Raw genomic sequence first — 16,332 nt, forward strand, 5'->3', positions numbered from 1 at the left:
AACTTACACTAATCAATCATTAATTCAGATCTATTGACTGAAATAGAAAATGTTCCTCCTGCTGTATGTTTAATGAATTTTCTAATTTTAGATTGTAACAAAGTAATATAAGATGATGATTCGCTGGTTTTGTCTTCTGTCTGTCATAGTTGGTGCACTCGATGCAATTCCTATGGTTCAAGTAACGGATAAAGGTAACGGAGTATTCAAGGGTCACTTCATATTCAACCTGACTGAAGATTTAGTCGGATGGAAAATTCAGATCGACTTTTCCAAAGCAGTCACAGGACTTACGGTATTTTTATATCCATATATCTTGTTGAACTTAAGTTGTTGTATAAAGGAAGGCAAAAGTGGTATATCGCTGTAAAAAAGTCATATATTGATTAAGAGAAAACAAAGTCGGGTTACAAATTAAAACCGAGGAAAACATATCAACTATAAAAGGAAAACAACAGAACAACAGAAACACTAAACAGCAACAAAAAAAAAAAAACGCCAACATACATGGAAACGGACTATTTGATAACAACTGCCATATTCCTGACTTGATACATGACATGTTTAGAAAAAAATGGTGGGTAGATCCTGGTTTTATTGCTAGCAAAACCTCCCGCTTATATGCGATGTCAAAAGATATCGCTAAAGTGACAACATTACGTGACAGGAATACAGTACAAACAAACGCAACAACACTCATCACATAGTATTTTTTTGTCTTTTCACCAGTAAATGGGTTTAATTCTGATACGGTCATTGTGATCTTAACAGGATCTGAAAAGTCTGAATAATAAATTATTCAATTATTTTCAGATTTTCAGTCAGTTTTCAACTTATCCAATGCGGTAAATTCAGTAATGTTCATACAGTTCTCTCACGGTCAATTCAGTACTGTTCAGTAATATTTTATACAATCCAGTATGATGTTCATGTGTACAAGTAAATATCAGCTATTGAACAGTCTGAATACACACTGAACAGATCTTAATTGACTAAAAGCGAAATGTCTGAATTTACCGCAGTGGATAAATCTGAAAATTGAATAAAAAACTGAAGATGACGTAGTAATTTATTGTTCGGTTTTTTAAACGCTGTTCATGTCAAACTGATCGTTTCAGCTCAACAATGGGTTATTAGCGTAAGAGCTAATAAACGTTCTAAATGCTCTCATTATTTTACATGTTCTAAGAGTTACTTGCTAACCAATATACTTAATAGCCTAAAGAACATATAACCCAGATAAGTATAACGTCGAAAAAAACATTCTTTGAAGGTGAATAAACAAGATCATGACAAAACAAAAACCCACTTAACAAAACAAAAATTGATATCAACCCAAAGATGGAAACTATTTTCTTCTCCGTTTACGAACATCCGCTTCCTATAGAACGCACTTACTGGTGTCCGTTCCGAATAGCGTGATGTAAGCATCAGTAACGTCTGTCTGTGCATGTATGCTTTATAATTATACAATGACGTAACAAACTAGCTGTGTTTTACATTTTAGTCGCCAGTCGGCATGGAATATGTTAAAGATTCGAGCAATGAGACAGTTCATTATCTTGTTAACAAAGATCACACTGGCATTCAGACTACTAAACACCAGTTTGATGTTATGATCGAGGGAACAACAAAGGACAGAAGTGTTCCATCTGCGAAGGCGTTTTTGCAAAACATGGGGCACGACAATTATAATGTTCCAACACCACCGAACAGTAAGTTACTTTCCAAGAATGAATATTATCATAATGTGGTTTATATATATAAAGTTTCAAGTGATTCCAAAAAATCTCTTGATTTCGACGCTCATAATGAATGTGTGTGAACCAGTTACACAGCGAATCGATTTAATTTGAACTTATCTTCAAATGTCAATAGATTTACCGGTCTTTCAAGAAGATGGACTTTGGTATGTTAAATCGTTGACACAACAAAAAGTCTGCAATATACATAATATACTATGAGGAACATATCTGAACTATTAGCAAGTCATACCACTTTTATGTTCAGGCATTTTAGATGACGTTATGATCCTAATTGTTTTGAGTGGCCGTTTAAATTGTGTACCCTACATCCCACCCACTTTGCAATTCTTGCTGAATGGATAATATGTCAGATTTTCGAATTCTTTGCCCACTTGCATATCAGACATTGTATTTCAATAAGAGTAAACATTTCTGAACAATTCAAATTCAAATATTTATATTTATATGTTTCATAAACAAAATGTTCGCATATATCTCATTTATAAACCGCACTTACTAGTTGCTAATAGGTTAAAGTCATAACAATGCATGATCTAAATGCAATTGGATGTTAAGAATCGAGCAACCAATTAATTACTCATAATCAATTTAGTGATTCGAATCGAAAAATTACGGATGCCACTTTACAGATGCAGATCATACATCCGGGATATATGAATGTTAAGGAACTCCTGTAACTATTCGATGCAGTTTTTATTTCACCTTGTCCTTAATATGCAGGGGTTCTTCTGTCCGTGGTTTTGTATAATAGATCGTTTTTTCAACGTTTCAGGCAGTAATCCTGCACAAAAAAAGAAAGAAATCTCTATCATTATTTACTTTTAAATCATATTTGCAGACGACGGAACAAAGTATAATTACGACGAAGTCCTAATGAAATCTATAATGTTCTTTCGCGCTCAACGGTCTGGCAAACTTCCTGCTAATAATCAAATACCGTGGAGAGAAGACTCAGCACTGAACGACAGGGGACAAAATGGAGAGGATTTAACAGGTGGATGGTATGATGGTACGTTCAGAAACTTTTAACAATTTGATGAAAATAAATAACAGAGACACAAATCGTGTTAGCACATGGGTTCACTCTTGTCTGATTTACTCCCATGAGTAAGTCATGTTAGTTTGTAATTCGGTACGTGAGACGCGCTGTCGTCTACTTTGTTTAAGAATTTAATCAAACAGTTGAAAAATCAATTCAATGGCTAGGTATATCGGAAGCCATGTTCATTTTTTGTGAACCTCATAGTTATCTGGCAATGCTATTTACAACTACAAATGTCTGTTTTAAAAGGTTTATTTCTAACTTAAAGCAATAACGTGTGTTTTTAAGATTACTTGTAATTTGGTACGCGAGACGCGCTTTCGTTTACTTTGTTTAAGTGTTTAGTCAAACCGTCGAAAAATCAAAATCAATTCAATGGCAAAGTGTATCGGAAGTCATGTTCATTTTTGTGAATCCAATAGTTATCTGGCAATGCTATTAACAACTGCAAATGTCTGTTTTAAAACAGTTAATTTTAGCAAAAAGCAATGATGTTTTTTTTTTAAATGCCATTCATATTTCTTTTATTTTTGTGTTTAGTATTTTCATAACAAATAACCAATTGTAATGATACATACTTCTTTTTGCAGTCATCAATGTTTTGTATATACGTTCCATGATTTTTGAAATTTCTCGTATCAATTGAGTTTATATGTATTTTAAATTTTCGAGTTATGATATTGAGATATATTCTAGCCCAAAAATACTGAAAATGGAACGTCTTTGTTTATATTTCAAAATAGTCTTAACTATTTTGCGTCGGTAGATAAACTCGGTTTTTTACGGTACAACCTACGTTTTTTGTCAGACAAGGCTACAATAAAGTGCAAAATATCCATATTTCCTTGGGTTTATGTTTTACATTTTTTTACTAAGGCTTGAGTAACTTGTAAATTAAATAACATTCTTCAGAAAATAATAAAACCTTTAGGAAACAGATCTCTTGTTTTCAATGAAATTAATTATCATCTAAAGTTTCCAATAATTCTTCACTTTGTTCGTGTTTCTCAGTCAGTAGATTTCTACCTGTTTCATTATTATGCGTTGGATGCCAATTTTCGGGAACCACTAATTCCAAGCTCAAAAGAATTTCACATATTCTATAGTAATTTATGCAGATTTTAGCAACACCACTAAATCAAATATCGACGAAAATGCAAGTTATGCTTTATCCCCGAAAATTGGTACCCACGAAAATAAATGAATCCACAGTAATTGTCTGATAAACGTTTTTCGATTTTTTCATGTCATTGTCATTTTGTTTTCTATCTTTGAGTTTGAATCTCCTTTAAGTATCTGTCGTCTCTATTTGCAGTACTTTTCAACAGTTGAGAGTTGTTCTTATCTCAATACAGTATATTTTATATATCAATCATTAATATTATTTGATAACAGTGATTATTTAAATATGTAAGGTATTATCTAAAAAAACCTTTTATGAAAAAGAGGCGAAATATACCATGGAAATTTCAAACTCATAAGTCGAAAATAAACTGACAACGCAATGGCCAAAAAAGAAAAAAAGACAAACAATAACACACAAAACACAACACAGAAAACTAAAGACTGACAACACGAACCCCATAAAAAACCGAGGGTGAACTCAGGTGCTCTGGAAGGGTACGCATATCCTGCTCAACATGTGGCCACATGCAATCCCGACCATGCAAGGCTTAATAGCCAGTCAAGGTCGTAAAAAAACATAAGACATGCAATCTAATACTTTCACTACAGGATAACAGACACACCTTTCATCAAAGATGTACTATTTTTGTTGAATTGTTATTAATGATTTGATAGATTTTTATTGTATTTGTAGCTGGTGATCATGTTAAATTTGGATTTCCCCAAGCCAGTGCTGTAACTTTACTAACATGGAGTCTCCTTCAATACAAAGACGCCTACCAGGCCAGTGGACAATTGGATGACATGTATGACTGTATTCGTTGGCCACTAGAATGGTTACTCAAATGTCATACAGGACAAAATGAACTTTATTTTCAGGTACAGCTTTTTTTAATTATTTATCTTTAAATAAATGAAGACATTTTAACAAATGATTAATTTTATCTATAAATAAAAGAAGAAATAAAAAGTAATTATTTGTAAAAAGACAAATGATTGTAGTTAGGTATAATGCACTCACCTCTCTCATGAAGGGGAGAAAAGAAAATGTACATAAAGTATACGGAATCGAATCAACCAATGTTGAATATACTGTTTAAACAAGTACCATTTTCAAATCAACATGTTCCAATTTTCATGCAATTTAATGCTAGATAAATAAAAAAAAAGAAATATCTTTGCCTAAATATGTGAAAGTACAGTGTATTTTCCGAAATTATGTTAGTATACCGTGCATACAAGAGTATAAAGGTGTAAACATTAAAACGACCCAATCACAAACTTTTACGTATGAAATATGCAAATGTTTCAAGGTCAATAAATTAAGCCTTTTGGTGTACGACTAAAAGTCTACACAGAACGGAAGTCAATACAACAACATATCAAACATAACATGCATGATTGGATATTCTTAAACTTACCAAACAAAACACATCAACAAGTTAACTAAGGACTTGTGTCATAGTGCAAAGAAGTTATTCGGAAAGCTGTGCGAAATTTCTGCCATGGAAGTGATACGTGCCGTTACTTATTCAACTACATTTATCAAAGCATTCATGCTATCATCGTTGACTTATCATTTCTAGTTCCTCTTAAGGTGATCCTTATTAACGCGGCCGATACATGAAAAAAGCACGCCTATGTAATCAGCAAAGCTATATCTTTCAAACAGTTTGTTGTTTTGTATGATATATATAAGGGGATAACGTTATTGCCTGCATTTAACTTTATCAGATATATCTTTTATATCAACACATGTTTCGTGTTTACAAAGTCAATGTGACATTGCAAGTCACATTTCTGCATTGCAATAACTAGGCTGAAAAAAATGACAGATTTATATGTATTCGTATCTATTCTGTAGTTAGTCACCACTTCGGTGTTATACTTTTATAAATTTACTGTTTGCAAAAGTATGAATTATTCTAAATAATAAGGATGTTCTTATCCCGGGCAGAAAACCTTAACCGTATTAGGCACAAATTTTTGAAATTTTTGGACCTCACTGCTCTTTAATTTTGTACTTGTTTTGGCTTTCAAACTTTTTTGATCTGAGCGCCACTGGTCAGTCTTGTGTGGACGACACGCGCGTCTGGCGTACTAAATTATAAACCTGGTACCTTTTGATAGCTATCATGCGTGTGTTTCTCTGTCCTATATGTTCTCCCATTTATTTGATATAGTCCTGCCATGTAATGTTGTCATTTTAATGTTATATTTAACATTGCCATAAAAGCGGGAGGTTTGGCTAGCCACAAAACCAGGTTCAACCCACCATTTTTTTCTTAAAATGTCCTGTACCAAGTCAGGAAAATGGCCATTGTTATATTATAGTTCTTGTCTGTGTGTGTTACATTTTAGTGTTGTGTTCCTGTTGTGTCGTAGTTCTCCTCTTATATTTGATGTGTTTCCCTCAGTTTTAGTTTGTAACCCGGATTTGTTTTTTTCTCAATCGATTTATGAATTTCGAACAGCGGTAAACTACTGTTGCCTTTATTGAAAACAGAAAATGATATAACATCAGAAATTTTAACGTTTAAGTAGAAATGTTAATAGTTATCTATGTATGTGTGGTTGTTCTCTCCGTGAATATGTTTCACGGCTATTTAAGCATTTTATTTCTGATTTAAGGTCAAAATTAGACTAGAGGCACAAACTTAAGCTATTGACATTTATTGCCGTCACATATTATTTTTGTTATTCACAATTATTTCAAAGGTTCAAGGACGGGTAGCACACCCTTTTCGTTAATGAAAATAGTGTTGAATAACGGACAGAGGGAGCTGACCTTTTTTTACGGTCTTGTAATAATAAAAATCATGTTATATGAAGGTAGGAGATGGCAATCTAGATCACAATTTCTGGGGAAGACCAGAGGACATGAAGATGGCAAGACCATCATTTAAAGTTACATCTGATAAACCAGGAAGTGACATAGCTGGGGAATACGCAGCCGCAATGGCTGTTGCATCAATGGTGTTTAAAGATAAAGGTTGGTAATACTTAAGATCCTAAATGTTAACACTGTTGAAATTGATAGACACATACTAAACAATGTATTACAAAATATAAATACTATAAAAAGTGTTCCCATTTCACCAAAAAAAAACAAAGATAACTTTGATCAATGGGGAACGATCATAAAATTAACACTGGATATTCGAAATCAATGTGTATAAGATAATTAATGTTAGTTGTAACAACATGCAATGCTTACCGTCGTAAATTTTATCAACATGTTTAATACATTGAAGTTTGAACTTGAAGTTTATATAAACAGCAGTTTAACAAAGGAAAAATCGAAAGTAAACAAATGCAGTTTTTTTTCGTATGATACAATTTTGAAAAAATCTAACCCCTCTCCAAAGTATTCATTTTTTTATTCAAGAGTACATTTGATGTACCTGTAAAGATAAGTCGCCATGAAAATAAATACACATAGGCATATGAAAGTATACTGAAACTTGAGAAAGGTACACATAATACAGAAAAAGACATTTAATTTTCATGATTTGTTTATGTTAATGAATATTACTGTCTCATTGATGCATACTCTTTATCGCTGATGGTTAATTTTCATCTGACATTCTCACATTTTGACCAACACGAACTATGACCAATGTATAATATTGTCATCATTGCCCGTACAATTTACCTTAGTTATAATACCATAACATAACAAAATACTTGTTGTCTACCAAATTAAACCGTTTAAAGGAGGGGCAAAAGATACCAGAGGGACAGTCAAACTCATAGATCGAAAATAAACTCACAACGCCAGGACTAAAAAATAAAAAAAAGACAAACGGACAAATAACAGTACAAAAGACACAAGATAGAAAACTAATGACTAAGCAACACGTAATGCAAGTGCAAAAGTAAAAGGTTTCACTTTTTATATATTAGATTGTAATATGGCATACAGATTGGACATGCATGAGTTATATGTTCATGTTTTTAGATCCAGCGTTTTCTGCCAAGCTATTGAATCATTCAAAACAGATCTATACATTTGGAAAGACTTATCCAGGAATATATAGTCAAAGTGTTAAGGAAGCCGGCCCCTTCTACGGGTATGATACTTAAATGAAATTGATATTTTAAGAATATTTATGAAATTGACATAAGTCTTGTAGGTTTATTTGAGTCCCTTCTTACGTGTTTTCAAATTTGTGAGATGTAGAAAATTATTACACATGTCTTAATATGTTTTTATTCAAATGAGTTTGTGTTTTCTACTTATTAAGCTCTACTTATGTTTGCAGCTGGTTTTCTTAAAATATGTACCTCAAATCCTATTTGAAACCTGAAACTGTCACACAAAGTCCAATAACTTCATCCACATATCCTTCTTCAAATTTCTATTATGATTGCTTACTTGTTTGCTTTCTTTTGGTCCTAGCGTCAGCGATGTGTCTTATGCAGTCATAACATTCTATCCATGTTATGCATGTGCTAGTCTGCTATCATTTGTGTCTAAATAGTTCGTTCTTGTATACGCATGTTATAATTGATTTAATTTGTGAAGATTGTTTGGTTTTATGCAACTCGAGTCAAATTGATCAATCACGAATGCTATATTATATCAAACACAATATAAAAAACAGGATGTTCTACTTGCCATTGGATCTGCGTCTGCACTGAAGCTGAAAAATTGGAATGTTAATTGATGGTGTCATTACATTTAAGACAACGAAAACACGTCCCTGTAAGTACATATGCACCAATTCGTGACGGCATTCGAGAAAAAAAACCAAATTATTGGGGTAAAGTAGTGATAATAAAATTTAATGTGGTTTACAGATCAGATGAATATAAAGATGAAATGGCAGTTGCAGCAGCCATGTTATACTTATCAACAAATAACACCCAGTACTTGACCGATGCTGAATCTTTTCATCAACACGGAAATCAGTGGGGACAATCATGGGGAAGCAAATTTACTGCATCAATGGTAGGTTTAGACTCAGAATCAAATTGTAATGGAAAACAAATATGTTTTTGTTTCTACTTGTTTCATTAGGTACAGAACACTTAAGAAAGTTAAATCTTAAAAAAAATTAGCTGCACGTTTTAATCACATACTTACAGGTTGCAATTCTGTAAATATAGACAATGCAATTTCCAATAGGAACTCCCTTTGCAGCTAAAACTGTGACACTTTTACTATGAAGTTTCGTGAAAAATAATATCCCAGAACGGAAAGTTTATATGCACTACTATTTTATTCAAAGGTCAATTTATAGGGCTGTGCGGCATATTTTCAACATTTATATGCCCTGAACTTCTAAGAGTTTAAACTTATACTAAAATTCTATACTACCCTTACCTTCATATTTGGACCTCCTAAGAATTAAAATTTAGGCGCTACCATGTTTTTCTATACTGGTTACATTCCCAAGTGATGTCTCTATGAGATGAAACACAGAGATCATAAATGGGAACCAGTACATTAACAAATTAACATATCTATGAATATTATATATCTCCCCAAAAGAGGCGTGGTTTGAGAAACAGCTGTATTTACAAAGTGCAACCTATAAGTATTGATAAATCAAGCTTGTCGATGATAAAAATTAGTGTCTGTATAACAAGTATATATCCAATGAAATGTATCCAGTTATTGTGCGATTGTCAAGGCGCCCTTGCAAGTAGTGACAATATGTCTAAACTTAATTAATTATTTTTCAGCGGTCACATCTCTACACAACAGAGAAAAAAATAAAATTTCGTTGTTAACGCATTCTAAAATTAGTGATACAATAAGCTTTTCAATGATTCAAATTTGTGTTGTTTAAACTACAATATATCCAATTAATATTTTTTTCTGAAATTTTGTGGTTCAAATTTCTTGAAATTAAAAATATTTTTTTCAACAGTTAAAAGAGATTTCGCAGTCTGTTGACCCGAAACAATTGTCTTGAAGAAGCTAATATACCATTATTCGATTTTCCTTTGTAAGGTTTTGCTATACCAGATAACAAAGAAAGATGTTTATAAGCAAGACATTGAAACTACTTTTACAAATTGGTTACCTGGTGCGACAGGTCCAGATGCAGTTCCCTACACACCAAAAGGCCTGGCATTCCGAACTAAATGGGGTTCTCTCAGACATGCTGGTAATGTTTAATTATACATTTTATTTTCGCTAAAATATATTTAAAAGAGGGGCGAAATATATCAGACGTACAGTCAACCTCATAGATAGAAAATAACCTGACAACGTCATGGCTAAAAAATAAAAAGACAAACAGACACATAATGGTACACAAGACACAACACAGAAAACTAAAGACTAAGCAATGTTTATTCATATGATAATTAAGGCAATAAATTATCTTCACACAGATAACTTAATGTAAAGCGTAATTATACAATCATTGTTTTCAAATACTTTTGACATTGATCATTTCTGATGAAAGTAAACTTTAAAAAAAAGCGGGTTGAACGTAACTGATTTCTTATGTATGTGTTTTAGACCGTTGGTTTTTTCCGTTTGAATGGTTTTACACTAGTCATTTTGGGGACCCTGTATAGCTTGCTGTTCGGTGTGAGCCAAGGCTCATTGTTGAAGACCGTACTTTGACCAATAATGGTTTACTTTTACAATTTATGAATTTGATGGAGAGTTGTCTCATTGGCACTCATGCCACATCTTCTCATATCAATGTTCTCTTATTTTAATGTGCGTAAGTATTAAATCAAACATTTTAATGTAAAGATATGTGTATTCCTGGTGATATTATTATAAAAAATGTATTACCGAATTATAGTACATTTTATTTGGTTTTATTTTAAAAGGGCACATGCTTTTATGTTCAAAAACTAAAATAACTTTTATTTTCTTCGTAGCAAATAATGCTTTTATGGCACTTATTGCGGCTGAAGCTGGAATTAACCCTACACAATATCGAAACTGGGCTAAAGGTCAATTAGGTTATATCTTAGGCGATACTGGAAGGAGTTATGTTGTAGGATTTGGAGTTAACCCTCCATCACATGAACATCATAGAGCAGCGTGAGTTTATATCTGATTCTTCCTGATTCACTGGCTATATTTACCAGTCAGCTCGATCAACGTGTCCTTTAGTTAAAATAGAGGCGAACGATATCAGAAGGACATTCAAACTCATAAGTAAAGAAAAACTGACAACGTCTTGGCCAAAAAAGAAAAAAATACAAACAAACAAACGATAGCGCACATAGAAAACTGAGACTGAGGAACACGAACCTCCACGAAAACTTGAGGTAATTTCAGGTGCTCTGGAAGGGTAAGCAGATTCTACTCCATATGTGGCACCCGATTAAAGCAAGATTAAAAGATTGTAAGATTACGTAATAATTGAAAAGTTTTATGGTGGTACCAAACACCTTGACTAAAATTATTTTATGCTTGTTCAATTTTCATAAAACTTTGACAAAATGTTCACTGTGACCCTTTAACAAAGATAAAAAAGCCAAAAATACTTGAACCAAACACTTGTCATTGGATATACTAGTATAGCAGTATTAGATGATTTTTACAGAGCTATTTTCCTGTTGTGTTATGTACCAACTAAACATCAATCTAACCTTTGAACATTTTCTCTAATAACAATCGCATTGGAAGTAACCCTATATTAAGAAAATCATGTTTAAAAACACGAATCAAGAATATTTTTACGACTAAGAAATTCCTATTTTCTCTGCAGTGATGTATAAATGCTTCCCCATTAGGAAATAAATGACAAATGATTTGAACTCTTCAGTCCTTCTGTTTTTGATCAATCGACCTTCGATTTGAAAGATCACCTCGGTGTTCTCTTGAAAGCATTCACGGCACGAGAGTGGAAGTTTGTGGGGTTCGAGCCCGTCCTTTTAAAACCATAACAATTGTTGCTAAACATGCCGTATTAGGCAGGAGTAGGAGCTGATACTGGTTGGCACAAAGTGGGAACAATTTGTCCGGGTAGTGTGACCAGATTTTCCATACAGTGTGAACCAGCAAGTTCAAAATCCGACTCAAATTGTAGTACAGACAGGGATTATCATTCATATCGTATGAACACGTTATCGTTCTGATTTTTTTTTTATCTAACTCCCACTGTTCCATTAGTGAGCCATACATAACCATCACAATTAATTTCACGTTTTTAATCCTATTATGAAGAAGACATTATCTACCTAAATCTAAATACCACGGACGAAAAAACATCTTATTGAACAAATCAAATATTGAAGTATTTATTCACAATTAAAAGGATAATAGTAGTACATTCATTTGAAGATTTTCGAATATGGTGTAACATGATTAGAATAAAAGTAAAATCACAAAAATACTGAACTCCGGAGAAAAAATTTCCAAACAAAAAGTCTCTAATCATATTGCAAAAACGAAAGCTAAAACATATCATATGAATGAATAACAACTGTTATATTCCTGACTTGGTACAGGCATTGGTTTTATAGCTAGTTAAACCTTTCACTTGTATGACAATCACATCAAATTTCATTATATTGACAACGATATGTGAACAAGTAAACTGGAAGGTACACTTCAGTACCAATTAAAATGCTTACATGTATTATGCAACAACCGCATGTTCAAAATGAATATTTCAGAAAATATTCGTGTAACTAATGAATTAAGCAATTTTCACACTTTTGCATTTCTCGATATATCATTAAGTTTTGATATTGTAACAGCTCATACCGTAATAAAACATTTTTTGTAGCTCATGTCCGCTAATTCCAGCCTCATGTTCACATGATTTTTATGAAATGAAGTATTCGAATCCACACGTCTTGTACGGTGCCATAGTTGGAGGTCCGGGACCAAATGACGAATACGATGACGTACGTTCGGATTATGTCCGAAACGAAGTGGCTGTGGATTATAATGCTGGTTTTCAAGGCGCTGTTTCAGGTAATCACCATAACCCTAAAATAATATCACAGAAAATATTGCCCAGCTTTATCTCTGCAACACTGAGACTGATTTTTTTTTAACAACCTAATTTTATTCTCTGTTTTACAAAGCTATCATTGTTCAAAGTATGCGTAATGTATGTTAGGTTATAGAACATATTACCTGAAAGGTATACAGATTTCTGGAAAATAAGTCTCCTTAATGACCAAAAAAAAAACTGTAATGAAAACAAACCGAGAGCGTACAGAAAAAAAAAGATTACAAATGTGTTTATCTATAGAGTTAGACTGACACATGATATCTAATTATATTAAAGGATTATGTAATAATTATCTTAATATTGAACATGGTATTAATTTTTAGAAAACAGAGATTATGATCACCTCTTCAAAAGGGGAATGAAAATGAATAAAATTTTGCCCATTCAAGAAGAACAGAAAAGGCAAAAAATATTTCAGGAAGAAGAGAGTATAGGTCCATCACTCACCAACATGTCTGATAAGGAGAAATTTACATTATATGTTTACATTCATTGAGTTTTACATAACTGAAACTTTTCTTCAAATTTGCAAACGTTCCACCTCGTCCAAAATATCTAAATATATGATATAGACATTGATTGTCGAAATCCGGATATGATGAAAAAAAAATTTAGCACCTCATGTTGTGGTTTACAATCTTTGCCGCAAGTTTATTGTTGTCTACTTGGTATTAAACAAATATAGAGATCCATTTTGTTACACCTTGTGATCAATCATAGGTTTGAACGTTGTTTTCAATTTAGACTTGTTTATATTTATTTCGTTTGGGCTTGTATTATATTTTCCCTCCGGTTTATATAATTCGTTCATCCTATTTTGACTCTTTAAAATTCAATAGTCTATCCTAAATTGGGGTAAATTAATTGGCCTTCCAAATACTTTTCGATCCCTAACATAACCGAAGAGACATTAATTGTCGAAATCCGGATATGGTGTAAAAAATTTAGCACCTCATGTTGTGGTTTACCATCTTTGCCGCAAGTTTATTGTTTTCTACTTGGTATTAAATTAATATAGAGATCCATTTTGTTACACCTTGTAATCAATTTATTTGGCAATCGTCAATGGCAGTCAGCAGGGTTAAAGAACATCAGTTGTTCGACCTGTTAGTCAAATGCGTTTTGTTAAAATATATTTTTTCACTCTTATGGTCAATTGGAAAATGTTGTTTGTGCCGTATTTAGACCCTTCCACAACGAAATTTGTCACATGCACACGTATAAAAATTGCGGTTTGTATCCAACGCAATCATAGGTTTGAACGTTGTTTTCAATTTAGACTTGTAAATATATGATATATATATATATTATATATTGGTTAATTTGATTATTTTATATTCTAACATGACGTCCTTCAAACGCTTTGATTATTTGATTTGATTGATATCCCGTTCATATCCGTTCCCGCGGTAAATATTGTGCTTGCAATTTCGAATTGTTTGTGTCCCTTTCAATATACATATTGTTGAAAAAATGTGATTATTTTAGGAGATTTAAGTCCATGTGTTAAGGAAAAATCAAAACAGTTGTTTGATAATCTGTCGTTTCAGAATCTAATGAATGATGGGTAATATTTTCAAAATGTGCACAAATGCGTCGTGATTGGTAAAAAACGTCATTAACAATCAACGTTAGTTTTATTGTGGGGTACGAACAATACAATTACCCAAAGTCCATTGGACTGTGCAACGGCCTATTGTGCTCTGTAAACACGGGTTTTTTCTGCTGAATCACAATCAGTTTTTGACCGAACAATTTTCTTCTGCAAACCAAAATTACGTCCACTAGATTGTGATAAAACCAACTTTTAAAAACTTAGACAAAAAACAAGTAGAGTAAAAATAAAGATCAACGAAAGTAGTCAAGACAAAAAAAAAACCCAGCAAAACGAGACATCAACAATTAATCGTTCTTGAAACAATTGTTTTCGTGTGGCAATAGTGAATACACACACCCAGAAATTATCATTTGCCTTAAAAGTATATAAACTATTACAAATATAACCAATTTGAACATCGACTTGACCTTTATTATACATCAACTGACTGTCGTTATGATTTAGCCACCAACATATTTTGGATATGATTTTTAAAGTCGATAAACCGATACTCTGCATTACAACATGCTTTCAGAGATTATGCAATTTGCTATGCTTTATACATTATTAATTATGTTACTTATTTGTTCAAATACTTTAGTTTTCTTTTATAAAAAAGAATATTACTTTTTCATACAAATTTCAATAAATTCAAAATGTATTATCTCAATAGAAAACGATAACGAAACTTATTATTTTACAGGTTTGAAGTCACTACACCTTAGAAACATTCTGGATTGAAAATTGTGTTGTCTTGAAAATAAAGAAAACAAGTTGTCATATACTTGACTTATTTTTAACCTTATCGAATTAAACTTATAGCAAACACACAAGCCTGATCTAAATTGAGTTTAACCTGGTCTCAGAATTTGACAAATTTCTTTAACCTAAATAATAAAAAAGTAAAGGAGTGTCTTCTAATCACACTATATGGAATAAAACATAAGAACTACGAAAATTATACAACCGCTGAACAATTTTGTTTTATTAAAAGCTGGCTCATAAGTTGCTTTTGGAATAAAAAGTAAAATCACAAAAATACTGAACTCCAAGGAAATTTCAAAACGGAAAGACCCTAATCAAATGGCAAAATCAAAAAATAAAACACATCAAACGAATGGACAACACCTGTCATATTCCTGACTTGGTACTTGCATTTTTAAATGTAGAAAATTGTGGATTGAACCAGGTTTTATAGTACTAAACCTCTTACTTGTATGAATTGGAATAAATTATAGTAAAAACGAAGCTGCTGCATACTTCCATCATCATACACAAAAAAACTAAATGAAAACATTTTCCTGAAAACATATATTCCTTGTCAAACGATATACGCAGTTTTTCAACTCGTGCCTGGTTATTATAAACTATTGATTTTAAGACAGAAACTGTAATAGTCAAAACGATCAATAATATACTAGACCAAAATGAATTAGCCATTGCTTGAAACCTTAGATCCTTTATTTAATCTACAAAAATCAGAATTGATGAATTAAACTGAGACCTATAGAAAATTGTATTGGCCATTAATTGTTTCCATGACTAACTAGGAGAGAGCCATTCGTTTTGTCCAGCAGACGGCTGATTTCGAACATGATTAATTACTTTTCAAAATGACAGCCGTTTATACAGTTTCTGAGTGACTTTTATCTTAAGCATGTTTGGATGGCCCGTAAATGGGATCAACAGTTGTTTGATACTTTTTGAATAATAAAAGCTGCACAAATAAGGAAACATACATTGCACAGTGTATTACAGTTGTTTATTTTCAAAAGATTAAATCAATAAAAAGTAAAACCACAAAAATACTGAAATCCGAGAAAAATTCAAAACGGAAAGTGCCTAATCAAATAG

At 32.4% G+C, this 16,332-nt stretch overlaps 1 protein-coding gene across 1 annotated transcript; it reads left to right on the forward strand.

The window, feature by feature from the left end:
- Positions 1 to 1,675: 1,675 nt before the first annotated feature.
- Positions 1,676 to 15,219, forward strand: LOC127722248 (endoglucanase F-like). The gene is made up of 10 exons (XM_052229144.1): positions 1,676 to 1,715; positions 2,605 to 2,775; positions 4,628 to 4,812; positions 6,766 to 6,925; positions 7,895 to 8,006; positions 8,737 to 8,887; positions 9,896 to 10,052; positions 10,786 to 10,951; positions 12,648 to 12,838; positions 15,182 to 15,219. Exons 1-10 carry the CDS (start codon positions 1,676 to 1,678, stop codon positions 15,217 to 15,219), a joined length of 1,371 nt encoding a protein of 456 aa, XP_052085104.1.
- Positions 15,220 to 16,332: the final 1,113 nt, after the last annotated feature.

This window comes from Mytilus californianus, unplaced genomic scaffold, assembly GCF_021869535.1.
Source record: "Mytilus californianus isolate M0D057914Y unplaced genomic scaffold, xbMytCali1.0.p SCAF_12, whole genome shotgun sequence".
Lineage (NCBI taxonomy): Eukaryota > Metazoa > Mollusca > Bivalvia > Mytilida > Mytilidae > Mytilus > Mytilus californianus.

Excerpts from the sequence above, each read along its gene's own strand:
- LOC127722248 (XM_052229144.1), top strand. The coding sequence starts at position 1,676 with ATGGGGCACGACAATTATAATGTTCCAACACCACCGAACA. Across the intron at positions 6,926-7,894 it reads AATGGTGTTTAAAGATAAAG|ATCCAGCGTTTTCTGCCAAG; the intron begins GTTGGTAATACT and ends TCATGTTTTTAG. Across the intron at positions 10,053-10,785 it reads GGGTTCTCTCAGACATGCTG|CAAATAATGCTTTTATGGCA; the intron begins GTAATGTTTAAT and ends TTTTCTTCGTAG.